Here is a 27,943-nt window from a genome sequence, read left to right on the forward strand (position 1 = left end):
TAACATAACTAAAGCATGTTAGTATACATGTTAGCATAGCATGATAAAATGTACTTCTAAATGAAAAATAACATCAGCTGTGTGAGCTTTTAAAGTAATGTCCTATGATTATTAACACTTAACATATACTGTAGGTGCAGAACAGCACAGCCAGACTGCTCCTGTCTGTACCTTTAACTCAGTGGTTCTCAACTGGTTTTGCTTCAGGACCCAGATTTTACATTGGAAATCAAGTGGCGACCCACCATAGTAAAAAAAAATGAACCTGTATTTAATGTATCCTGGGTTGTATTTCCTTTTATGTTGCACAGTTTTGTTCATGGTTTTCAAGTACAAGGACATGCATCAAGTGGCATTTTTGTTGTTGACGTCAACAACAAAAGCGAAAGGAACACATCTTGAAAAATGCCACTGTTGTTATAAAATGAGGTCTAATAGATTCTAGCTTTAGATTATTTCATATGAAACTATAACATTTTGTCAAAATATAAAACAATTAATTTTACTCATGTAAAATTGTGAAACAATTTTGTAAAGGTGATGATGCATAATGAAAAAATAATAAAAAAAAATAGCGCATAACACAGTGTTGCACTTTTCCTTCTCAGTGCTGTTTGGCATGTCAGAGCTGCCTACTGTTCGAGAGGTTCGACAGTAACGCTTTAAACTAGAAAAGTCTCACTAGAATTGAAATTGGTCACATCAGTTTTGAGGTCTGCGCTCCGCAATATTGAGGGAAGCCCGGTAGTTGCACGCGTGCGCCAGATGAGAAGCCTATCACTTGGGCGGCCGCCGAAATATCTTCAATGGGAGAACCATGGCATTGTTCTTTCCCTGCTGTCCACGACCCAGTCCGAATAGACCTGCGACCCACCAGTTGAGAAACACTGCTTTAACTCACACACACTCACTTATGTCAGACCGCCTCGCCTAGCTTCTCTCTGACATTTTCTCCGCTGCATGTGAGTGTGTGGGGCAAGTTGACGAGTCTGACAGACAGTCGAGGAGGAAAGGAAATGCGCACGTGCAGGTGAGATTCTCCATCCGGTTAATTTTCTTTCTCAATACCGTAGATAAGCAAATGTACATGGTATGATAACCGTCAATTTTCATACCGTGGTGTACTGTGAAACCGGTATAACGCTGCAACCCTAGATGGGTCATATCATAGTCATATCAAAAATAACAATGTTCTTCCGAGCACTTGCCCCATCATCAAATTGTACACCTGCTTTACTTCTTGCACCGGTAATAATCGGACTACCCATAAAATGAGCCATTTTTAATGTACATCTACAGTGAAAAAAATAAAAACAAAATCACATGTACAAGACCCCCATTTTAAATCATGAGAATAAAAAAAATCAAATAAGCAAATATATTCACTCAATGGGAAAAAACAAAAAAACATTTATAAATCTATGTTGCTATGATTATCTAAACTAAGTATGCAAATGACCTTTGTAAATAGAGGCCCAGCTACAACACATCCGACTAACAGAATCCGATGCCACCGCCGAAGACAAACTGGGTTCGATGACAACACAGAAGACCTGCTCACGCCACCACTGTAACCCCTTCTTGTCTGGTCCGTTGTCAATGATGACGCTAGTCAAGCGCAGATTGAGTTCATCCTCTTTATTGAGCTGGTAAATCTGTTTTTATCTACTCGCGAATTGTGAGATCAACAATGGGGGAATAAACACTGTCAAAAACACCTTCTCAGCTCCAAAACTCATCCTAAAGTGCAAAAATCAAGCATTTATTTTATCACGCACACTCCAACCACATGTTGCACAGCGCTAGCAAAGCTCGCCTATATCTTTCTCAAATTAGCTGATAAAGAAAACACTGAAATCTTGAAATACTATGCTAAATTTGGCACATAATATATTTTCAGTTGTACATTAAGCACACGTTTAACAGGTTACACATGCACATATAAAATTATTAAAACAAAGAATTATTTATTTAGTGCTGGTGGAGCGGAGAACATTTAAACGTACCGCCTTTCTCACAGCCAAACTCAGACTGTGAGAAACGTGATGGTAGTTGCGAGAAAACCCTACCGGTTGTTCCCCCTTCTCCCACTAGAGAACGCATTTTGTCCATTAACGGGACAGAATATACTACAGAATATATTTTTTTACAGAACAAATACAAAATGAACATTAAAGATACTTAAGACAATTATATTGAAAAAGTAACATTTCCTCTTTTGTTTTTTGACGAACTTCAAATTACCCAACATTTCAAGTTTTACTCTGTTACGTGTATGTGTGTGTGTGTTTTGAGAGAGAAATATGTCACTGTTGTTGCATGTGTACTTGTTCTCTTACTGGTGTGTGTGTGTGGTGGTAAAGGGAAGTGAAGGCTCTCTTTAGAGGCAACGTGTTATTAACACTGTCTGACTTTACTGCTTAATTTACTGCCTCTCTCTCCCTCTCTCTCTCTCTCTCTCGTTTCCTCACACCTTCAGTATCCTCTCCATTACAAGACTTTGCCGCTGAGAGAATACAAGGTAAGTGGAAGGATTGGTTCTTGAATCTTGATGTAGATGATTATTATTGTCAAGGGAACTTACAGATGTTTTAAACTTGTTGAAGGTGTACAATGATCATGGTTATTGTGCATACAGTATGTAATATACAAAGAAAGAAAATAAACTCACCATCATGTTGTTCCAAACCTGTATGACTTTCTTGTGTGGAACATAAAAGGAGATGTTAGGGAGAATGTTTGAAATATGATGTACTTTCATTGCATCTTTTTTTCCATGAAATGAAAGTGTATGTGTGACTGAGGCTGACATTCTGCCCAACATCTCTTTTTGTGTTCCACAAAAGTGAGAGAGTCATACATGTTTGGAATAACATGAAGGTGAATAAATGACAGAATTTTCATTTTGGTGTGAATTTACCCTTTATCTTAACCCTGTTGTGTGCATCATACAGGCGTGTCTCTATTATCCTTTGTTATTGATTTTTCAAAGTACAATCGAAAAGAACCAGTGAGAAAATTACTGCTGAGTTTTCCCCTTCATTTACATGTGGTTTTTTTTTGTTTGCAATAGGCGATGGTGCGATGAGCCGCAGGAGGGTCTCTGTGAAGGACCTGGGGCAGGGCGACTGTCAGGGCTGGTTGTACAAAAGGAAGGAAAGCAAAGGTCTCTTGGGCTGGAGATGGAAGAAGTTCTGGTTTGTGATGAAAAAATGTTCACTGTACTGGTACACATCCGACATGGTAAGCTGTGTGGTTTTCCACTGGTCAAGTGTGGCTTTGCTGCAGAAAATGTGAACAAATGTTTGTTTTAAAAATTCATGGTCGTCTGTTAACTAATGTTGAAAACAAGTATCAACCCTGCTGAAAAAAAAAAAAAAAAAAAAACTGAAACCAGCCTAAGCTTTTTATCTGGTCTTGGCTGGTTTCCCAGTCTGGTCATGCTGATCTGTTGGTTGGTTATAGGGGGGTTTTGAGCACTTTTCAGTTGATCAGGCTGAGGGACCAGCTGGCCTCCCTGCTAAACTAGGCTGGGAGACCAGCTTAAACTTAAGATGGTTTAAACTGGTTTTCTACGCAGGGAGGTCTTTTCCGGAGATAAATTATGTTTCCCTCTAGGCCGAGAAAGCCGAAGGCTACATCAACCTGAGGGACTTCACTGTAGATCAGGCTACTGAATGCAGGAAGAAGTTGTAAGTTCATCTTCCTTATTTATAAAGATTTTGGCCATTTGTGGTTAAAGAACAGATGCGGTTGGTGTTACTGCAGACCTGTTTACTTCATGTTGCTGTGTTATGTTGTCTTTCTGTTATAACCACATGTTGAATGGTTAGTGGTAGTTGCTAAGGCATGCATCACTATTACTTTTAAACATATCTGGTGTTAGAGATTTTAACATGCACTAAGTACTTTAATGTGACTGGTCCGCACAGTTTGTGCTACAGACAAGGTATGAAGGATTCCTCAAATTGTGTGGCTTGTTGAGGAGAGATGTACTGTCACGATCAGTCTTACATTTTTGGCCTGGAACAGTAACGGCCACCTAGAACATAGCAATGCCCCAGGAACCACATAGACAGTCAAGTCAAGTTTTATTTTCATTGTATAGGCACAACAAGGTTAATTTTTTATTATTTTTAAAATAAAATTTAAGAGAAATACTTGAAAAACATTAGCACCCTGGCAACCACCCAGAACACCCTAGCAACCACCCAGGACACACTAACAACACTCTAGCAAGCACCCAGAACACCCTAGCAATGCCTTAGCTACCACCCTGAACACTCTACTGTAGCAACAATCTAGCAAAGCCCTTGCAACCACTCGTAACACCCTAACAACCACCCAGAACACAATAGCAACTCCCTGGCATTGTTGTAATGAGTTTTGCTTGGGAAAAACCACTCACGGTTTCCTCAGAAAATGGAAACATTAAGTTATAGGATTGTCATGTATCTGATGCATTTTGAACATGCAGGGTGAACTGATTGTAAACCCAGTGTTAAGTCAGATTCTTATCTAACTATAACTGTATTGTCTGTACGTCCCTTAATAGTGTGCTGTCTTGAGCTCTTCTAGCACAGGAAACCATCTGCTTTAAGTCTGCGGTCAGAGCTACAGTGTTTCTCACTGACTTGCTTTGCAAAGACACACAGTAATGGCGCTTTTACTTTAATCACTGTGATCAAGTAGAAAAGACCAGACTGCCATTGTTTTCAAATGCGTTTTTGTATAATACTTCCACTATGCCACCCACACAAACATAAACAAAGATATTGAACCTGAGAATTGCCTGAGATGTGTGTTTATTTTTTTTTATTAAAATGTTTTTTTCCAGTGTGATAAAAGCGAGCCACCCCAACATGGTGACACTCTACATGGCAGCTGAGAATCTGAAAGACATGAACAAGTGAGTGTACAATGAAACTTATTGCGCATGTGTGTCACTGTGATAAGTGATACTTTCTGATGGTAAAGTCTCATGCTCTGTGAAAAAACACTTACCTATTTTAGTCTTGTTGCACTTATGCATACATTTAATGCGTGAACGTCCGGTGTTTGGTCCGATGTGACATATTTGCACTGCAGTGTGGTGGCACTCACCCTGTGGTTTGGTCTCATGCCTAACTATTGTGCCAAAGCTCCAAGCTCTCAGCAGCACACCATCCAATGGCACATTTTTATTGAAGATACAGGTTTTAAAGAACTCTAGAACTACAAATACTGTGATTCTGTGAGAACGTTCTTGGCATGGTATAAGATGTGTATAATTTGTCAACTGATATGTTTTTAGTATAAAAGGTCTAGAAACTGGTTTCCAAGCTCAAATGCTTCATAAATAGTTAAAGGCATAGATTTTTTTACTCAACCTCATGTCGTTCCAAACCCATAAGGCTTTCTTTCTTCTGTGGAATACAATAGAAATATTTTGAAGAATGATCATGCTGCTCTTTTTCAGTTAAGGACAGTTTATAGTGACCTTGTCTGTCAAGCTCCAAAAATAACCATACAGGTTTGTATTGACACATGTGAGAAAATTATGACAGAATTCTTATTTCTGTGAACTACTCCTTAGAGGTTTGTTGAATGATATTGGAATAACCCTGTAGGAAAAACACTGAAGAGAAACTTAGGGTGTGTTGTTATTAAACTGTGTAGGCACATGACACATAATGATCCATGACAATATTTCTAAAGGTTTGATGAATCTTATGAGGGTTGCTTTACCGTTATTGATGTTATTTTTAACTCAGATGGCTGACTAAACTCAAACAGGCTTCAAATGAACCCGAGCCCACAGACTCAACCAATGGAGGTAAAGATTCATAGCATACTGTACACTCATAGAAACCCAGTTAACACTCTGCTTCTATTTCAGTCCACTTTACATCTTTCAGCAAAGTCTCAGCCAAACCTGACACTTTAATAGCGAATTTGTTCACATTGAGACTGTGATTGTGTGTGTGTATAGAGTGCTACAGTGAGGAGAGTGATGATGATGATGATGAAGCAGACACAACTGATATGTGTGCAGAGTACATGGATCAGCTGACCCCTTGCTCTCTGCATGTGAGTAGTCTCAGCCTCAAACGGTCCACCCACAGTCTGTTCTCTGACTGTCTGATGCATATTGCACACAAAACTGGAAAGCACTTTCTCTATCTAGTAAGCTCTTATCTGATTGGCTGGATTTACACATTAAGGGCACATTCATTAAGGGTTTCTTGTGTTTACAAGAAATCGGGTTGATACAACAAGCACTTTTGAGGATAAAATTATTACTGGATTTGTCTGGTTATTGACATCATGGGCTCTATTTTAGTGACCATGCTTGCCACAGTGCTAAGCGCAACAACCATGTGCTACGTCTTACTCAAATTTGGTGAGGCCGCTAATTCTATGTGCAATTTTTGTGCCAGCACAAAGCACACGTAGGCATGGATGGAAGTGTTTGCACTATCTGTGGGTGTATGCGTGCAAACTGTGGATGTATTGTATGTTAATGAACTGGTGCAAAGCGCAATTTGCTATTTTCCTGACAAATAGGTTATTGCGCTAAGACGTCTGAGAAGCACGACTTATCATGGCGCAAAGTCTAAAAACAGTTCTTGCATTTGCAGATTCCAACAGAAGATGATATCAGAGAGTTATCGATCACTTTTAATACTAGCCATTCTTTAAGTGTCAGTGGATCAGTAATGTTTATTTTGTATAGCACCTTTCCAAAGCTGAAAGACACTGTACAGAAATAAAACATTAAACAGAGAAACATATAACAAATATACTGTACATTACAAAACAATGAATAATGGGAGAGAAGTAGGACAAGAGCCAACAGTCCCAGATAGGCCAATTGAGAACATACATCACAGTTGCAGGGGATGTATTGCATACAGCCCATTTACACTACCAAATTCTTATGAATGGGCTATATTTATTTATATTGAGGTTGCTTAACATGAAATGTAATATACAGTATAATAGGGTCAGATGGTGCGATAACCAATAACCACAGTAATATCACCCACCACTAATCAGAATAATATTTCACTTCACCCAGCCCATTAATGCTTTGCGCGCACAGTTTCGCAAACCCAGTTGTGCCTAGACTTAGTGCAACCCACCTCCCATTTTTTCATAGAAATAGCGAAATACATTATGGAATCAACTGCTCATGCATTTCTGAGATCAATATGAAGTAGCAATTTTGCTTAGTTTTTTTCAAAGCTGCATACCCCTTAAGAATGTGCATTTATATTTACATAGTAAAATAATTGGATAGTTTAGTATGTTCAAAGGCAAGATTATGCCTTACCTCAGGCAAGAAGATAACCTTGTCCCAGCTGTCATCTGATTCTTATAAAATGCATAAAATACATCAGATATCATTATCATTTTTTTTTTCCATTTAATCTACAATACTATGTAGATTAAAAAAACTATTTTCATAATAAAGTTAAATTATGACAGACAAAGAGATTCATCTGAGAGAAAAAAATATATTCCATGAAATAGGCATATCCCTATGAATATACGGTATACATATTAAGACACATATTTCTAATTGAATGAATGTTATAACAGCAATCACACGATTTTAAGGTTCCCCATCTCTGAAATCTCAATTTAACACCTGCTTTCAAGACAAAATATTTTATTAAATGGCATCTAATACCAACTGAATATGTTCACACTCCATACAAAACCTTCCAGACGAATAAATGGTTAATTATTGTTATTTACACAGATGCCAGTTGGCTACTCATATTAATAATTATTTTAGCGACTCAATATTAGGCTACAGCAAGCAAATATGCACGATTTGTTTTATTGCCATAACAGCAAATTAAATAATAGTAAGTGTCAGATCATCCCAGTCTACAGACTCCATTTCCCAGCAAGCAACATGGCCTCCAAACATGGCCGCCACGAACTCCAATTCCCACAACACAATACAGCACTCTCAATCACCAGACTTCTGATCACACACACCTGCATGCAATTACACTCTCACAAACACCCTTTAAGAGACTTTCTGCCCCAGTTACTTTGAGAAATATACACTCTATTCCATGTGTCTTTGACGTTACCAAGCCTGTATATTCTCTGCCTGATATTTACTGGTTTTTTGACTTTGTTCCTGGTTTTTGAGTCTTTGTCTCTGATATTCTGTTTGCTGATTGCCTGACCCTTGCCTGTTCCTGTTTTGATTCTTGCACTACGTTTCTGTGGAATGTTTGCCATTCTTCATTAAAGTCACCTAACCTGCACTTGCATCTGTTTCAGTCATCACTGACAGTAAGCACTCTTTGCTAACGCAGCAAAACAAAAATAAAAATTTAAACCGTTTGACCTGCATACGTCATTAAATGTGGTACCGCACCTATGTATCATGCAGTTGAATTAAAGTTTTGGAAGTTAAGATAAAATTTAGTGGAGAGATAAATTTGATGAATTTATTTTCAGTCATCTCCATGCTGAATTGTTTCGAGTTTGATTGGATGCTTACTGTTTTAAATGTGAATGGATGCAAGTAAAAAGGAATGTTACAAATGTGGATACACTCGTTTCAATGCTACCACAATCTAATAAATTTGTATTAATGCAATAATTGCACTGTTATTATGTATTTGTTTTAAAATGTTAAATTCTTTAATGTTTTAAGATGAATTTGGTCATGGACACTGATCTAGAGTCAGCTTTCCCTTTTCTAGTAATTAAAGTTTGTATATGAGGTGGGGAAACAGATCCTAGACAGTTTAATGGTGCAGCTACAAGCAGTGTTATCCTGGAGCGGCAAAAGAGACTTTCGATCAATAAGCATTAATACGAACATCATGCCCTTGGCCAGGGAAAGGTGAAGCCTTGCCCAGCCTTACACACGCTCTGCCTATAACTATACGTGGACTATTTTTACAATCGTTTACGGAGACTGCCGCTCCATTTTTTTAAATACATTTTAACAACCCCAGTCAATTATTGTGATATAATCTATGTAACCTACCCTTAAAAGGCTCGTAAGAATAAAGCAAACTGTGATTATTTACATGTCAAACATTGTTAGTTCTTGGGCAGATTAAGCAGCATTGTGGACCAGATGTTATACCATTTAGTCAAAGGTCTGGCTATCTGAGACTAGAATGTGAGTAACCACACACACTCTGTACAGACATTCTAAGAGCCTCCTCTGATGTCATTGCAGACAAATGTTACAGTTGCTGTTGAAAGCTCAATGTGTTTTTGGTTGGTCCAGCATTTAAAACTAAAATTGATGTGCTGTGCAACAAAACTACTTAGTGGTGTTTGCTAAGACAAGTCTTACCCCATTTGGCACCCTAGGCAAGACCCTCAAGTTACCCCCACAAAATAACTATTACGTGGGGTTCACACATCCTCTGTGACGCCGGGTTCAACACATCCTCCATGAGCGGGGCGTGAGCGGTGTGTTTTCATTTCGGGACCCATAGATGACACCGTTTACACTGCAAGCATGAGTCGTGAGGTGACGCGGATAGTTTAGGCGTTGAGCCTATTTTTGCCACGTGGCTCATGCTGAGCTCAACAGCTGTGGGTGCAGTACAACACTAAAATAATCAGGAGATTATAGAAAAGACACAAAGGCAAATCAAAATTATTCAAACTGAACCTATAGTACACTACAATTGATATGTCTGCATATACTGCAATTTATATATTAACTGCAAGTTAACTGAATAAAAAACTTAATATAAGAAATAATTAATAAACTGCTGTACATTTTGCCATTCTGTGTATATAGGTGTATAGTATAGGCACAACATTAACCAATCACAACCAAATGTGCTGAAAAAAATGAAGTGCACATGACTGCCCGCTGTTGTCCTTGAAGCAGCCATAATCTCATCTTATGACCTTATTAAAGAAAAATAAATTAGCGTAGGACCCCATAGATATCTTTATTTCCTGCGCAGAGGCGTGCTGTTTCTTGCGGAAGAGATGCAGCCAATGTGAAAGTCCATCATGACCGCCCCGCTCACGCCACGTTCACGGAGGATGTGTGAACCAGGCGTTAGAGATTTATGTATTTATTTTTATGCAAAAAAAGAGATTACAAATTATCATTATTAAATACATCACCAATGTGTATAAACTCAAACTAGCCAAACATTAATAATAAAAAGGTTGGGAAGAAATATGCAAGTGCATGTTATGGCTTCTTAAGTAGGCATCATAAATGTGTATCACCATATATAGAAATAAACTTAATTTAAAGTGCACATAAACCAAACCAAGTGGGCTAAGATGATAAAAAAACAAGAAAGAAAGAAAGGAAAAAAGCAAAGGCGCACTGCCCTGAAGATTGCACATTGTATGTTTCACAGCAGTGGCATTTGTATGCTTTCATTATTACTGGGGATTCTGGGGCCCATCAAGTACACAATCTATTGTACCGTGATGTTGTAGGGGCATCTGGGGGCATGCTCCCCTGGAAGATTTTTATTTATTTATTTTTTGCAAAAACAAAACCAAAGCATTAATTGTTTGTGATTTTAGGGTCATTATTTGAACATTTTCGTTGGAATAAGTTTACATACACCTTAGCCAAAAACATTTTAACTCAGTTTTTCACAATTCTTGACATTTAATCGTAATAAACATTCTCTGTCTTAGGTCAGTTAGGATCATTACTTTATTTTAAGAATGTGAAATGTCAGAATAATAGTAGGGAGAATTATTTATTTCTGTTTTTATTTCTTTCATCACATTCCCATTGGGTCAGAAGTTTACGTACACTTTGTTAGTATTTGGTAGCATTGCCTTTAAATTGTTTAACTTGGGTCAAACATTTCGGGCAGCCTTCCACAAGCTTCTCACAATAAGTTGCTGGAATTTTGGCCCAATTCCTCCAGACAGAACTGGTGTAACTGAGTCAGGTTTGTAGGCCTTCTTGCTCACACACGCTTTTTCAGTTCTGCCCACAAATGTTCTATCAGAGTGAGGTCAGAGCTTTGTGATGGCCACTCCAGTACCTTAACTTTGTTGTCCTTAAGCCATTTTGCTACAACTTTGGAGGTATGCTTGGGGTCATTGTCCATTTGGAAGACCCATTTGCTGATGTCTTGTGATGTTGCTATAATATATCCACATCATTTTCCTTCCTCATGATGCCATCTGTTTTGTGAAGTGCACCCATCCCTCCTACAGCAAAGCACCCCCACAACATGATGCTCTCTCCACTATCACTGTAATGAGAAACAACTGTTAGAAATCATGTCAACCAGCTTGACGAGCCACACCACTCCTTCTCTTCCTCAAACAGACACACGACCACGCCCCTCTCACCACAATGTCTTTACCTGCAGTAGACAATCACTCACAGGCTGCACACCCATTCGCACAAGACCTTCTTCATCACTGGCAAATGATTGAATACAGTTGCAGGTTTTGTTTCAAATGATTTGTAAGTAAATATCCACTTCATTAGGTGTTGTTTTGTTCTCTGTCTTCTAAAGCATTCCGTTACTGCTTTATTGCATGACAAAGCGTTTCAAACGATTCAGCCCTCATGTTAGACAAATTCATCGAGAAGAACCGACTCAAAAGAGTGATTTTACGCATCGGGCATTGCTCCCATTCACGAGCCCTGCGCTTGTGAGTCTATGGCCGTGTTCACAATGGCATACTATCCATACTTCTCTCACTGTTTTTGCCAAACACAGATATAACAAACTGTGAGAGTAGTATGGTAGTAAGGCATTCAGTACATGGTCTCTATGTTCCGTGGCGGGCGCCACAACATGTTATGGGAACGCACAGGGTGCATTTTGTTTGACACAAATTGGACACATGCTGATATTGGCTTGGTAGATCGGCGCCCCCAAAGCGATGGTGCCCTAGGCGCCCTCCCTATGTCGCTTAATGGGCTGACCGGCCCTGCAAGCATCACTATTGCTAATGCTCAGACTTACAGTTAGGGATTTGAACTTGGCTTTAAGTATTAAACGGTATGTTACTCGTTTTGTAATACACACATAAACGTTACCTCATTGTGTGGCTTATTGAGGAGGGGAGTTATTAAAAATGCCATTAAAAATCTAGTTTGAACTTAACATACTGTTTTAAAATTGCATAAGATGTGGTACAATAGCCAAAGATATCCATCTGATGCATTTTTACATAAACCAACAATAGTACACAGACCAACCAACTACAAAAAAAAGTGCAGGAATTTGGACACATTAGTCCAGTCCAGGGGGAGGTAGTATATTGAATATTGAAAATTTATGTGTGTGTGTCTCAGGGTTGTCTCCCGCCTCCCTGCTCATCTTCGTCTCCGTGTCAGGACATTTTCCCGCTGGTGTCTGGGGTGTGTAAGCGCACAGAGACTCAGAGTGCAGACAGCGAGTCTTGGCTGGAGCTCAGCTCAGAGGACAACCCCATCCTCAGAATACAGGAGCTCAAAGGAGATGACTGTGAGTGACTGCTGAAATAAGAAGTTTTATCCCAATGAGTGCTCTTAATGGCACACATATATAAGTATATAGTTATATATAGTTTTAATACACAGCAAATGCTTTCTCAGTAGTGTCTATATTCTGTAGTTCAGGGCTCAGCAATAGAGAGTTTTGTGCCAGTTGATGGAACTGTCACTTGTCCAATATGTCTTATGTTAATTAGTCAAATAAATGTTTTTATGCCTTGCCAACTTAAACATTTGGTTTACTGGCATGTATTGAAAATTGCTGCTGAATTGTGCTTATTTACAACACTATCTAGCAGGCTAACGTATCAAGATAATATTAATCTTGGAAGCATCAGTCAGAATGGGTACACATTATAACCAAATCACTGTATTTCATCACTTTCCAGTATGATTGAATTTATAGCTGTCATGGAGATACATTTATAGCTGTGTAATTTTCAGATAACCTACTAATTATTTGTTGTAACTTTTTTTTGTAAATAAAACTTTAGTTTAATGCAAAATATAAAAATATTATTTTTGAAATATATAAAAATGTCTCTAAAAATTAAATGTATAATATTTTGTGGTGGGGCAAGTGAAAATATTGTCAGGTTAAGTAAACATCTGAAATAATGGCCAAACAGGGCCAACTGATTAATAAAATTAATGAAAATCTTCAAAAGTAATTGAAAAGCCATGGAAATCTCTAATTTTTATAATTCTGTTGGGTTCTAAAACATTTCTTCGGGTAGAAAATCCTTTTTGGAGTGCAATCTCTAAAATATTATTTTGAATCAACTTGAAAAGGCATGCTGCAATTCATAGGTCAAAAGGTGTGTCAATCCTACAAATTTGTAATGTAAAGAGTTTTTTTCATATTGTTTAATCAGGCCCACCTTCTGATGAGATGGAGATGCTGTATCTTCACCTCAAACACGCAAGATTATCTCCCACAGGAGCCCTGCAGCCAATTACCAAACGCGACTTCAGATCCTCTTTCATCAGACGCTGTAAAGACGAGAGCATTAATGACAAGCTGCACCTCATCCGAACTCTCAACAGCACTCTAAAGGTGAGATCAGCCCTATAAAGATAATTTAATGCCAAGATTTGTGAAAGTGTAAATAAAATTGCAAGCATAATATTCTTTACATGCGCACAGAACATTACGTAAATGTGTAAATTAGAGTTCTGCGTGGGATGGATTTTTCAGACCCGCTCCCTAGAGGTTCTGTTCTGCAACATTTTTAAATATTTTGTCCTGCTCCCGCCCGCAGGTAGAGATCCATGTGAATTTTTCAGTTCCGCTCCAATAAGATTCTGTCCCGCACCGGTGTCATAGGCTATTTTTTTCTAATTCTCACCCGTAAAAAAAGAAAAGCGAAGAAAAACAGAAAAAAATTGTGTTAGCACTCTAACATTGCAAAATATCTGTTTTACCTTTGGTTGGTTTCAAAGTTTTATTTAATAAAGCATTAACATCGGAGAGTCGTGTGGCGCCATGCAAGGTTCGGATGTGTGAATGGCGAGCTCTGCGCACTTTGCTAGTTTTAACACTATTAATGTCATAAACCGGTGAGATTCGATACACTCTGTTCCATGACTGTTCTAGGAAGACAATATATCAAAGAATTCAAAATCCTCGGGCTCTGGAGACATTAAAAGACACTTACGTGCTCAAGCTGACGCCCCCCCGGAGGCCCGAGCGATTTGGCCGGAGAAGTGAGGGAAATTCGGCGAGAATTGTTGAACGTGTCGACAATGCTGACAAAGGTCGTTGCTGACTTGGAGGATCTTGCTGTAATACGTCGATCGATCACTGCCATGGAGACTAAATTCTCTGAGGTGGTTACAAGAGTGGGGGATGTCGAGAAACGGATCGATTATCTGGAGTCATCGGAAAGGGAATTATCTGCTAATCCGCTAGCGACCAAGGTGGATTTGGAGTGTGTCTGGGAGAAGTTGGAGGACTTGGAGAACCGTAGTCGGCGGAATAACGTCCGAATTATTGGAATTCCTGAGGCCGAAGAGGGTCAAGATGTGGTGAAATTCCTGGACAGGCTCTTTTCGAGACTGCTCGACATAACAGGCCATAAGCTGGAAATCTGCTGAGGGAGACAGGCCCCAATCAATTCTGGCCCAAAAAAATCTGATAAAGATCTCGTGTTACGCGAGGAAAAAAGGAAGGCTTTCTTGGAAGAACCACAGCATTTCCTTGTTCCCAGACTTTGCAAATTCGACAAGAGAAACGTGTTCGATTCAAGGAATGCAAGAAACTCTTACATCAACGGAAGGTCGCTTTTGCAATGATGTTCCCGGCCAAATTGAGAATAGATCCTAAGGATGGCCGCAAAATATTTACATGTCCCCAGCAAGCGATGTCCTTCATAAAGTCAATGGAGTAAGTTATTTTGTGGTACTCACATTGCAGCTGAGTGGACTGACTCACTGAACATTCACTTGACTGTCCATGGAAACTGAGCGCCTTTTTTTTTCTTTTTGTGCTGGTTCCGCCAAGCGGCTGGAGTTTGTTTTGTGAAGTAACACTCCTTTGGGACAGTTTGTGGGTGAATCTGCACAATCTTTGTGCTTATGCCTTCTATTGGCTGGAGTTTGTTTTGTGGAGTGTTTCTTGCAAGACATTGGAGTGATTACGTCATTTGTTGCACACATGTAGCAGCCAAATAGGCCGGCTCACTGAACATACGTTTGACTGTCCAAGGAAAATGAGTGCCTTTTTTTTTTTTTTGGTGCTGGTTCTGTCTAGCAGCTGGAGTTTGTTTTGTGGAGTAACACACCTTTGGGACAGTTATGTGGATGAATCTACGCGCTCTTTGTGTTTATTCCGCCTATTGGCTGGAGTTTGTTTTAGAGATTATCTTTTGTTGTGTAATTCTGTCTCAATTTTTTATAGAAACACCGGACTTGAGCAATCCAACAGCAAAGCTGTCACGGGGGCTCTTGTAGGCGTACATGGACTGTTTGAGTTTAGAGGGATGGATGCCAGTTGGCGCTGGCGTGCGCACGTTTTACTTTTTTCTGTTTGTTTGGTTCAGGTGGGAAGTTTGGGGTTTGATTGTTGCACTAATGTTGGAATGTGGTCTTTATAATTTTGTTTTTGACACGCAATCTATTTTTTCTCATTTCAAAATGTCAAATGTTAATATGAGTGGATTGTCTCTCTCCACGTGGAATGTGAATGGGTTGGGGCACCCCATAAAAAGAAGGAAGGTTATTTATCTTAAGTGTAAGAAATATAGTGTTTCTTCAAGAAACACATCTTTTCCTGCAGGAAGCTGAAAAATTTGGGAAGATATGGGGTGGACATGTTTTATTTGGTGCTGGCTTAAGTAAGAGCAGGGGAGTCATTACACTAAGTAAGCATCTTCAAATGTCTCAAACAGACTAAAGATAAATTAGGAAGGGTCATTATTGTTTTAGCAGAAATTCAGGGGCAAAGTCTTATTTTGGCTAATATTTAAGCACCTAACAATTGTTAATCAGGGCTTTTTTATAGATCTTGAGGGAATGTTGCAAGCTGCTGGCACCCCTCAAGATACAATATTGGGAGGAGACTTTAATCTTTTGATGGACTCAGTCCTTGATCTCAGCAGCCATACATGGTGCCCCCAAGCTGTCTGCTAGATGGCATCATTGTATCACAAATGAGCATGCCACCTGTGATTGCAGCTCAATGCAATGCCCCAGCTCAAGTGGGCAGGATAAAAAAATCACATACAAGCCTGGCACACTGTGTCGGCTTCCGAGTGGGTGATTCCGACAATTATGCAGGGCTACAGGCTTCAGTTTGCCACGAAACCCCCACGTTTCGGCGGTGTAATTTTCTCACAGACCAACAAGAGCTCTGCTCATTTTCTGGAAGGGGACATTTCTTCTCTTCTAGAGAAAGGGGCAATTCGGGTAGTTCCCCCGGGCCAATGTCAACAGGGGTTTTATTCACATTATTTTCTAGTTCCAAAGAAGGGTGGTTGACCGCGTCCTATTTTGGATCTCAGAGTGTTAAACAGACATTTGAGAAAATAAAATTTCAAGATGTTAACATACAATACTCTCTCGTTCAATACATCAGAACGATTGGTTCACATCAGTTGATCTGAAAGATTCTTTCTTCCATGTCAGCGTTTATTCCCCACACAGAAAATGTCTTAGTTTTGCCTATCACGGCATTTGTTATGAATTCACGGTCCTGCCATTCGGTCTCCCCCTGAGCCCGTGCTTATTTTGTCTGTGTGTGGAAGCAGGATTAGCACCGTTATGCTTAGCGGGGCTGAAAATCCTGACATATACACCGGCGGCAAAAAGTTTGGAATAATGTACAGATTTAGCTGTTTCGGAAGGAAAATGGTACTTTTAATTCACCAAAGTGGCATTCAGCTGATCACAAAGTATAGTCAGGACATTACTGATGTACAAAAACAGCACCATCACTATTTGAAAAAAGTAATTTTTGATCAAATCTAGACAGGCCCCATTTCCAGCAGCCATCACTCCAACACCTTATCCTTGAGTAATAATGCTAAATTGCTAATTTGGTACTAGAAAATCACTTGCCATTATATTAAACACAGTTGAAAGCTATTTGGCTCGTTAAATGAAGCTTAACATCTTTGTGTTTGTTTTTGAGTTGCCACTGTATGCTATAGTCTGGCATGTCTTAAGCTCAATATTAGGTCAAAAATGGCAAAAAAGAAACAGCTTTCTCTAGAAACTCATAAGTCAGTCATTGTTTTGAGGAACGAAGGCTATACAATGCTTGAAATTGCCAAAAAACGGAAGATTTCATACAGAGGTGTTGTGGGGATGGGGGCGTGGCCATGTGTCAGTCTGCCGGAGAGAGAGAGCGGTGAGGCTTGTCACCTGGGTTGTAATTTATCTCTAACACCTGTCTCTTATTATAGTAATAGCAGAGGGAGACCTGATAAGATGCACCAGCACATCAGTTTGGGGAGAGAGAGAGAGTGACACGAGAGCACGGTGTCGCTGTATACTGAGTGTATTAAAGTTTGTTACTGAGTGTGGTGAAGAAGCTACGTGAATTGAGTGTTTTGATAAAGCAGCCAAACAATACAAGATGCTGAAGGCAGAAAATAAAAAGACTTGCCTAAAACTGCTTTGTTGTCTCCTGACTCCATTGCCCTGAAGAACAAAACCTACACTTCAGTCTTCAAAGACAAAGGACAACTGGTTCTAACAAGGACAGAAAGAGATGTGGAAGGCCAGATGTACAACTAAACAAGAGGATAAGTACATCTAGTTTATAGAAAATAGAGTCTCTAGTTTGAGAAATAGACACCTCACATGTCCTCAGCTGACAGCTTCATTGAATTCTACCCACTCAACACCAGTTTCATGTACAACAGTAAAGAGAAGACTCGGGTGCAGGCATTGCAGGAATTGCAAAGAAAAAGCCACTTTTGAAACAGAAAAAAAAGAAATGGTTAGAGTTGGCAAAGAAACACAGACATTGGACAACAGATAATTGGAAAAGAGTGTTATGGATCTTAACCCCATTGAGCTTTTGTGGGAGACTGTAAGGTGCGTGAGAAGTGCCCGGCAAGACAGCCACATCTATGGCAAGTGCTACAGGAAGCGTGGGGTGAAACATCACCTGAGTATCTGGACAAACTGACAGCTGGAATGCCAAGGATCTGCAAAGCTGTCATTGCTGCACCTGGAGGACTTTTTGATGTGAAATCTTTGAAGTAGTTTATGAGGTTCTGAACATTTTTTAAAAGTTGTAATAGTAATTTTTCATGTTATTAATGTCCTGACTATACATTGTGATCAGTTGAATGCCACTTTGGTGAATAAAAGTACCAATTTCTTTCCATAAGAGCAAAATCTGTACATTATTCCAAACTTTTGGCCGCCAGTGTATAGACGATTAGTTAATCGTAGCCAATTCAAGTGAGAAAGTAGTGCAAGACACACAACTAGTGCTCTCGCACCTCTCATCTCTATGTTTCAGTATAAATCTGAGCAAGAGCAATTTCACTCCATCCCAGAATGTAACTTTTCTGGTACTGGAGCTGAATTCCACTGCAATGCGTGCTCATCTGTCAGAAGAGCACATTATTTCTCTAATGAATTGTCTCTCACAGTTCAAAGAGGAAGTGAGTGTGCTGTAATCGCATTTGCCTCAGACTACAGGGCCTTATGGCATCAGCCATCCGGATTTTGCCCTTGGGGCTTTTGAGAATGACAGCTTTCATAAAATGGAATTTGTCTCTTCGTCTCAGCCCCCTATGCGATCTCCGTCGAAACATTACAGTGATCCACGCTTGCAAATCAGCATTGCGCCACTGGACAAGCACTGAGTTTTATGTACACGGGATGCCTCTAGGGCAGGGGTACTCAAAGTTCCAAGAGGCCCGGTCTCTACATTTCCTTCCCAGCAAAGGTCCGGATAGTATGTAGCTTACATGGTGTCAGTAGTTATATGGCTAGGAAATTATGTATCTTTTTTTAAATATTTTTTTTATATTTTGCCATGTTGACAGCAATAGTACTTTGTTAAAAAAGAAAAAAGAAAAAAAATCCTGATGAGGATATTGGGGGCCCAGAGACAGCTAGTGGGGTCTGAGAGATCTTTTCTACCAAAAGATTAAAATATTTCATCAAGACTTCATCAGTCGAGGGCACTTAGATGTGAATATTAAAAGATAAGATCAACAGTTTGTTTTGAAGCTGAATGACAGCGGTCCAGTTTTGTTTAAATATTTTTACATTCAGAATCTATACCAGGGGTCGGCAACCTATGGCACGTGTGCCAGCATTGGCTTGCGGAGGGGTAATCACTGGCACGCCAGCAACGGCGAGAGAGGTGTGGACTATTTTATTTAAATAAATTATGCACCTGCATTCCAATCTACATATTTATGTAATCCTTCCTTATGATTACGCAGCGTGTTTTCATCAGCTGTATGGGAAGCTAAACACTATTAAAGTGTGATGAGACTCGCGCTGTGCGTGCAAGCCATTCGCACATCATGAGCTGGCAGCGTTTCTTTTTCGGTTAATTGCACGAGTAAACGCTCCCGCTTTGCTTCGGTCAGGCTGCACAGATGACAGCCTACATTTAGTGTTTCATTTGTTTCTTTTTGCTTTCAGAACAGCATGTCACGTAATAAGGAAAACACCACTATTAATCCTTCAGATTTCCATTACCGAGCTCTGCGTGATTTTGAAAAATTTGACATAAGAAATATTTAAGATTTAAGATCCTTGGGCCACTACAGCAGATTCCAACGTGAGGCTGCCTCTGCTGGTGAACCCCGCTCCAGACCCATTCTTCTCTTCACTTCATCCCTCTCCCTTCTACCATTTTAATCTCTCCTACTCCGGATCCATTCCCTGCACGAGGCTGCCTCCACAAGTGAACTTCTTCCCAAATCCCTCCTCAGCTAACCATAATTAAAGCAGAAAACTTTCCAGGCTCAAAAACCATTTTGCTGACTCTTTCTTGTTTTTCTTCAGAGATCCAGAGCCTTGGCCCTAGAAGCAAACCCGACAACAACCCCAGTTCCTCCCCCATTCAGAACTTAAATTCCTAGAAATCACCCTCCCAGACTTCTCCACGCCCCCCAGGACTCTTCAAGCCCAAACCCCCAAATCCTACAAACATATCGGACAGCTTGGACATGCTTCAAATATTTTCACCTAAATTACAATCTGCCATTTCTAGATTTTTCTCTCCTCTCTGTATCCTCCTTCGCCTCACACCCAAACAAGCCTAAAACTACTTACTATCGATCTACTATCTCGTTGCTTAAACACTCTTCGTTAGGGCTACATTTCTCTAAGCACCTCAAATAATACTCAAGCCATTCTTCAGCCTTTCGCATCAGCACCGCAACCATAGCAGCCCACAAAGGCCTGCCCGAACACCAAACACAACGGGACGCTGGCCATTCGACACATATCTCGGTATCATCCGCACCAACCATCTTCACATCAGGAAGGCACATCAAGCCCTGATTAACTAGTCACAAGTTGTCATCTGAGGTCAGGGGGATGTTTGCTTCATCCTCGACTTCCCAACAGGCTGGCCCCACCGCTCGGACACAGCTGCGGTCCACCCAGGCTAGTCCGGAAGCCCCCCGTCCCACAATGCAGGACGGGCCTGTGTAAAGCACTCAGGGGCTCTTCCGTTCGAACCGCTGCGGGGGTTCTCCCGCTCGAATGCCGTGTGTGCTAACTCACGTTTATTTGTATTGTGGGTACCTAGGATCCACTCCTATACTCGGGGTGACCTGCCCTAGTGGCTAGGATTCACGCCTCTGCTCGGGTGGGCCTGGCTCCCCCAGCACAATCCACAAGGACTCTCCCATTCAAACCGCAGTGGGGGTCCTCCTGTTCCGAACGCTGAGTGGGCTATTCATGTTTATTTGTATTGTGGGCTCTCCCGTTCAAAGCTCGGAGAGACCCCATTCGATTGCAGGTTGGGCTCGCCTGCTCGTGCGGAGCAGTGCTCTGTCCCTTGGGATTCACCTGCTCGCTGCATGGGCCCATCCATCGAACTTACAAAGCCTGGAGGGAGACATAAGGTTAGGTCCGGGCAGCTCGGATTCTCGCCTCTGTCCGGGGCAACCTGGGCCTAATGCAGGGGTGGCCCCCGCATTCGGGCATAATGATCCCTTCAGCACTTTTCAGCTCTCGCAGAGCTCATTTCTATGTGGTCGCAACCGCCACTGTCTCTTCAGTGCTTCTGCCTAATTTCCATTCTCCACCTCTAACTATTCTACATCTCCCAGTTTCCTATCCCTGAGCAGACCCTAGTGTGTGGCTGCCTCCACTAGCATCCCCCGCTCGTTCTATCATACTTTGGCACCCCTGCCCACCTCCCACAGGGCTCAGCAAGCGCCTTCCCCTTCCCCAAACTCATTTTAACACTCCATGCTCCTTTTTGTGGGGTACAAGAGGTATCATAAATACTTCGTCTAGTCTCAAATACAAGACTCCATAGACAACAGCTCGTTGTCCCGTTTTCTGGCATCTTTTAGGGGGTATTTGTACTCGGGTTAAGCCTCGAGCCTCAAGCCCTTCACCAAGGACAGCGAGCCACAAATGTTTATACTATCCCCTAAGCAGAATTACATTAACTTGCAAACTACTGAAATGGAGTTTTATATACAAGGTTCGGGAGGAGCAAGGTCATTTAATCTGACCAATCACATTGCTAGAGTAAGCATATATAAACAGCGGCTTACCTCTACATGGCATCGAGTCTTCCGGCATACCTCCACCTCCCCTTTCTCCTTCTATCCATTTACTAATAGCTAGCCTAAGTTGGGGGGTATTTGTGCTAAGGTCAAGCCTCGAGCCCTTCGCTCAGGACAGCGAGCCACCAACATCTACTCTATCCTTTAAGCAGGATTACATTAACTTGTGAACTACTGAACAATATTTCTAAATGTGCACACTTTTGGCCAGGCTAAACATTCTTTTGGATGTAGTTTACTGAAGCCTGCATAACGATCAATGGGAGTTTACACAATTGAACAGGTATGTGCGTATTTACTATGTTTTAATTTTCATAACTTTCGTTTTGACAGGGTTCGTACAAGGTGCATGAAGTGCTTGAATTTGGCTTTTTCAAATTTAAGTCCTGGAAAACCCTTGAAAATACAGGGTTCGTACAAGGTGCATGAAGTGCTTGAATGTGGCTTTTTCAAATGTAAGTCCTGGAAAACCCTTGAAAATAGCTTTTTTTTTTTTTTTTTTTCAAAAAGAAGTGCTTAAAGTGCTTGAATTATAGAAAATTGTTAAATACATTGGCTAAGTCATTTAATAAATGACATGTATTTTCATTAAAACATGACAAATATTTTTAATCCGACATACAATGTTCCATATTCCCTTTTGTTCTGCTCTCCCTTTTAGCATGACTTTCTCACTCACAAGAGTTTTGCATGCCCAAGGAGAAAGGCTTTTTTACCTTCTACTCGTAACCAAACAAATTAGGTTTTTGTTGACCAACAGTTTACTCTGATCTGATTTGTTACATAACATGACAGACAGCTTCATCTTTATATAGCTCAGTGTCATTTTAAATGTTCTTTTATTGTGTGTTTAAAGTTGGGCCGACACCATTTATTGATATAAATCTATATATGATACATTGCTTAGTCTCAATCTGATGTTCAAATGTTTCTTCTTGATGCTGTTAATTATTTTTATTATATTTTTTATTTATTTATCATTGGCATGGCATTTGGATGGATGGATGGAATTTGTTGGTATCATAGAACTTAAATACAAAATGGTAAAAGTAAGCCATATAAAGAGTTTTTCACTCTTTCTGCTGATTTGGTGTTATTTTTTTTATAGATAGATAAATAGTTATATAATTTTGTTTTCTAGGCTGAGTTCTATGATACCAGCAAATTCCATCCATCCAAATGCCATGCCATTGATAATTACAAGTACGGAGAGACTATTTGCACTAGGTGTAAATAGCACCTGCCACACAGTGGGGCTATTTGCACTCCAATAGTCTGGTGAAACACAGAAATTAAAGTCAAACTGTGCCCCCAAGCATCGCTGCATTAGCATAGTGCAGTGCTACTCAACACGTGGCCCACATGCTGCATGATTTCATCATTAATAATACTGTATATTTAGCCTTTGTCAGTTCGAACCAGTCTGGCCATTCTCTGTAGACCTCGCTCATAAACAAGGCGTTTCCGTCCACAGAACTGCCGCTCACTGGATGTTTTTGGCACCATTCTGTGTAAATTCTAGAGACTGTTATGTGTGAAAATCCCAGGAGATCAGCGGTTACAGAAATACTCAAACCAGCCCATCTGGCACCAACAATCATCCATGTGATTAACTGATCAGCCAATCATGTGGCAGCAGTGCAGTGCATAAAATCCGGGTCAGGAGCTTCAGTTAATGTTCACATCAAACATTAGAATGGGGAAAAAATGTGATATCAGTGATTTGAAGTGTAGCATGAATGTTGGTGCCAGATGGGCTGGTTGAATATTTCTGTAACTCCTGGGATTTTCATGCACAACAGTCTCTAGAATTTACTCAGAATGGTGCCAAAAGCAAAAGACATCCAGTGAGGGGCAGTTTTGTGGATGGAAATGCCTTGTTGATGAGAGAGGTCAACAGAGAATGGCCAGACTGGTTTGAACTGACAAAGTCTACGGTAACTCAAATAACTGCTCTGTACAATTGTGGTGAGAAGAATATCATCTCAGAATGCTATTCTGAGATGGTTGGCGCTGTTTTGGCAGCACGAGTGGGACCTACACAATATTAGGCAGGTGGTTTTAATGTTGTGGCTGATTGGTGTATATACTGTATAAGAATTATTATAAAAATTATGAGTGCGGCCCTCAAGGCTACACATATCCAGCTTTGCGGCCCTTAAACTATCCAAAGTTGAGTAGCCCTTGCGTAGTGTGTAAAGACGGTGTGGATGAGTTTTTATCAAGTGGACATCCAGGGTTCGATTCCCCCCTTTGTCTCACTTTTTCCCATCTTGTCTCCACTTAATATTTCCTTCAATACTACTTATAATAATACATAAAAATTAATATAATCAGTTTTCTTTGGGCATGGTGGGGAGTTGAGAGAAAGGTTTGATGTAGGTAAAATTAACCATGCTTTTACTATAGAAATATCGTAGCAACCATGCTTTTTGGCCATGCATTTTAATGCAATTAATCATTGTGTTATTACAGTAATATGGTGTTTAATTTCATGGTTTACTATGATTTTACTACAAAATACCATGGTGATACTATGGTTACTGTAGTAAAACCATAATTTTTGTAAGGTAGGGTTAGGTTGGGCAGCTTCACTTTAGCTTTGTGAAACTTCAAATGTTATAATTGTTCTTAACACTCTGTGTATGTTATTTCAGGCTAAGGAGGCCAATCTGCAGGCCATAGAGCAAGTTTTGAGTGAACCCTCTCTGAACGTTTCCAAATACAGACAGTGGCGAGATGCTAATGTGCTCTTACTCCAGGAGATCTGTGAGAAACACAAAACCGCTGTGGAGCCACAGGTCCAGAAACCTCTGGTTCAAAATCAACCCCAGCATCAGTCTGTCTTTGGCTCAAATGCTGCATTCCCTGTCATCTCCATGTACACAGAGACCAGCCTGTGAACATGAGAGGCTGATTTCCGAGGTTTAACATGGAGGAAAAACACTCAGAAACCAATTGTGCCTTGTGTGAAGATGAACAAAGAACCGAATAACATTGACAGGACAGGAGCATGAAATGTCAAGAGCTGGTTTCCTTGATACATGAAGCTCGACTGCCTCAAACACTCCACACAGATAATTTTACACTGATATATATATATATATATATATAAAACTACTGAACTTTTTTTTTTTTCTTCAGATGTGTGCTTTTTCTGTGAGTTTGTAGATATGCTGTAATGCCTTAACTAGTTCAGCTGTTGGAAATTAAATTGTGCATTTTTGAAGGTATTTTGGAGATTTAGTTTGATCTATGAATTTGATCACTGTGGATTGAGATTGGAACAATATAGTTTATAGTTTGACTTAAAAGTAGTCTAAATGTTAATTTCACCAAATTGTGGATTTTAGACAGGACAAACACTATGTTTACACACATCTTGTTCAGCTTTAGCATTACCCAATCACACCATTCTGCACACACACAAACACACACATCTATGGTCAATTCTTCCTTCCATTCTAAAGCTTGTTAATATTTGATCTTTTTAGGAGTGTAAAAGCCTTCTGTTTATATATTGTATTGTATATATTGTTTATAACATGACGGTTCACTTTAGATGTACATATTTAAGCATATTTCTATGGTATAAGTATACAGGTGCTGGTCATATAATTAGAATATCATCAAAAAGTTGATTTATTTCACTAATTCCATTCAAAAAGTGAAACTTGTATATTATATTCATTCATTACACACAGACTGATATATTTCAAATGTTTATTTCTTCTAATTTTGATGATTATAACTGACAACTAAGGAAAATCCCAAATTCAGTATCTCAGAAAATTAGAATATTGTGAAAAGGTTCAATATTGAAGACACCTGGTGCCACACTCTAATCAGCTAATTAACTCAAAACACCTGCAAAGGCCTTTAAATGGTCTCTCAGTCTAGCTCTGTACGCTACACAATCATGGGGAAGACTGCTGACTTGTCAATGGTTGTCTTTTGGACAACTGTCACGTTGCACAAGGAGGGCAAGACGCAAAAGGTCATTGCAAAAGAGGCTGGCTGTTCACAGAGCTCTGTGTCCAAGCACATTAATAGAGAGGCGAAGGGAAGGAAAAGATGTGGTAGAAAAAAGTGTACAAGCAATAGGGATAACCGCACCCTGGAGAGGACTGTGAAACAAAACCCATTCAAAAATGTGGGGGAGAACCACTACGCACAGACGTATGCAAGACATGGGTTTCAGCTGTCGCATTCCTTGTGTCAAGCCACTCTTGAACAACAGACAGCGTCTGAAGCGTCTCGCCTGGGCTAAAGACAAAAAGGACTGGACTGCTGCTGAGTGGTCCAAAGTTATGTTCTCTGATGAAAGTAAATTTTGCATTTCCTTTGGAAATCAGGGTCCCAGAGTCTGGAGGAAGAGAGGAGAGGCACACAATCCACGTTGCTTGAGGTCCAGTGTAAAGTTTCCACAGTCAAGTGATGGTTTGGGGTGCCATGTCATCTGCTGGTGTTGGTCCACTGTGTTTTCTGAGGTCCAAGATCAACGCAGCCGTATACCAGGAAGTTTTAGAGCACTTCATGCTTCCTGCTACTGACCAACTTTATGGAGATGCAGATTTCATTTTCCAACAGGACTTGGCACCTGCACACAGTACCAAAGCAACCAGTATCTGGTTTAAGGACCATGGTATCCCTGTTCTTAATTGGCCAGCAAACTCGCCTGACCTTAACCCCATAGAAAATCTGTGAAGAGGAAGATGCAATATGCCAGACCCAACAATGCAGAAGAGCTGAAGGCCACTATCAGAGCAACCTGGGCTCTCATAACACCTGAGCAGTGCCACAGACTGATCGACTCCATGCCACGCCACATTGCTGCAGTAATTCAGGCAAAAGGAGCCCCAACTAAGTATTGATTGCTGTACATGCTCATACTTTTCAGTTGGCCAAGATTTCTAAAAATCCTTTCTTTGTATTGGTCTTAAGTAATATTCTAATTTTCTGAGATACTGAATTTGGGATTTTCCTTAGTTGTCAGTTATCAAAATTAAAAGAAATAAACATTTGAAATATCAGTCTGTGTGTAATGAATGAATATAATATACAAGTTTCACTTTTTGAATGGAATTAGTGAAATCAACTTTTTGATGATATTCTAATTATATGACCAGCACCTGTATAGTGCAGTACAATATTGCATAACTATCTGATTTAACTGTGTAGATTTTTTTTTTTTTATATTTTTGGAATAACTGTGCAAAAGGGAATTAAAAATGGCTCCTTAATAAATTATTTCTTTCAAAAACTTGACAAATTTGTCTACTTGAATAATAGCTAGAGTGCAATGTATAGTGGCCCCAAAATGTATTGTGACACTTCTGGTAATCAAATGTTGGTGAAACATGTTCATTAATGTGATGAATGACACACTATGGTTACTCTGTTAGGACACCTGTGTCAACTTGAGGACAACTGACTTCATACCAAAAAAAAAAAAGCACCTTGAAACCAGTGCTTAAAATGCATTGCAAAAATGTCTGTTAGTTCTGGGAAAAGCTCTAACATTGTTTTTTGCAAGTATTGTAATCTTTGAGAATAATCTAACAATTGAGTACTTATGTAAGGGACCCATTTAGATAACTGTGACCAGTGTTACCTAGACGTTTGACATTTTAACTTTGTCATATTTTTCCCATCAACTGTCAGCTTTCCATGAAACAAGACGGTAATGACAAGGCTGCTAAATCTGAAGCAACTTTGAAAAACAAGATAACACCTTTGACTAAAACAAACAAAAATAAAAAAATAGTTTTGCAGTCCATAACACTAGACTAAGCTGCAGTCCTCTATCATGCCATCTGTGAGGGATGAGTAAATGAATGTTTACACAAAACTCTTCTATTTTCATTAACAGGGAGTTTGAGAAAAGTCCAACATTGATCATAATCAGCCATCTGCAGCCAGCTTTTGTACCCCAGCACAAAGTGTTAATCCGGCTGCTGTCTGGTTCTCCCTCACACCCACACTGATTTACGTGACAATAGAAGAGACTGGATATGTTCAGACAGCTGCTGACATGTAGGGGGCACCATCGAGTCTGATGTCAAATTTGACAGCACACAAGCTTTAGCGTCGTTTCACATGTTCCTAACATGATCCTTATGTTTCTTGCAAACAGAGCGCAAGAGTCGGGTTCAGAAGTAAAAATCTCTTTCTTTTTTCCATAGAGAAATAGATTTTTAATGATAACAAAAACTTTTCCATGGCAGACCTAAAGTATGCTTCTTATCACTGTCAT

The 27,943-nt window shown here is 39.9% G+C and overlaps 1 protein-coding gene across 2 annotated transcripts; it reads left to right on the forward strand.

Annotated features, from left to right (window-relative positions):
* The first annotated feature begins 2,370 nt into the window (after positions 1-2,370).
* On the forward strand, positions 2,371-26,922 carry LOC127409910 (interactor protein for cytohesin exchange factors 1-like). 2 transcript variants are annotated; one of them, XM_051644879.1, is made up of 10 exons: positions 2,371-2,521; positions 3,074-3,243; positions 3,619-3,692; positions 4,838-4,909; positions 5,754-5,815; positions 5,972-6,069; positions 12,281-12,452; positions 13,336-13,517; positions 22,021-22,142; positions 24,345-24,483. In XM_051644879.1, exons 2-9 carry the CDS (start codon positions 3,085-3,087, stop codon positions 22,114-22,116), a joined length of 915 nt encoding a protein of 304 aa, XP_051500839.1. In that variant the 5' UTR covers positions 2,371-2,521; positions 3,074-3,084; the 3' UTR covers positions 22,117-22,142; positions 24,345-24,483. The 2 variants fall into 2 exon arrangements, with proteins under 2 accessions (XP_051500839.1, XP_051500838.1); XM_051644878.1 differs by lacking the exon at positions 22,021-22,142 and having other exon boundaries at positions 24,345-26,922.
* The last annotated feature ends 1,021 nt before the right edge of the window (positions 26,923-27,943 follow it).

This window comes from Myxocyprinus asiaticus, chromosome 19, assembly GCF_019703515.2.
Source record: "Myxocyprinus asiaticus isolate MX2 ecotype Aquarium Trade chromosome 19, UBuf_Myxa_2, whole genome shotgun sequence".
Lineage (NCBI taxonomy): Eukaryota > Metazoa > Chordata > Actinopteri > Cypriniformes > Catostomidae > Myxocyprinus > Myxocyprinus asiaticus.

Bases quoted from the DNA above. Each gene is read 5' to 3' on its own strand.
- LOC127409910 (XM_051644878.1), top strand. From the start codon at position 3,085: ATGAGCCGCAGGAGGGTCTCTGTGAAGGACCTGGGGCAGGGCGACTGT. The intron at 4,910-5,753 runs GTGAGTGTACAA...TTTTTAACTCAG, and splicing joins AATCTGAAAGACATGAACAA to ATGGCTGACTAAACTCAAAC. The intron at 6,070-12,280 runs GTGAGTAGTCTC...TGTGTGTCTCAG, and splicing joins TGACCCCTTGCTCTCTGCAT to GGTTGTCTCCCGCCTCCCTG.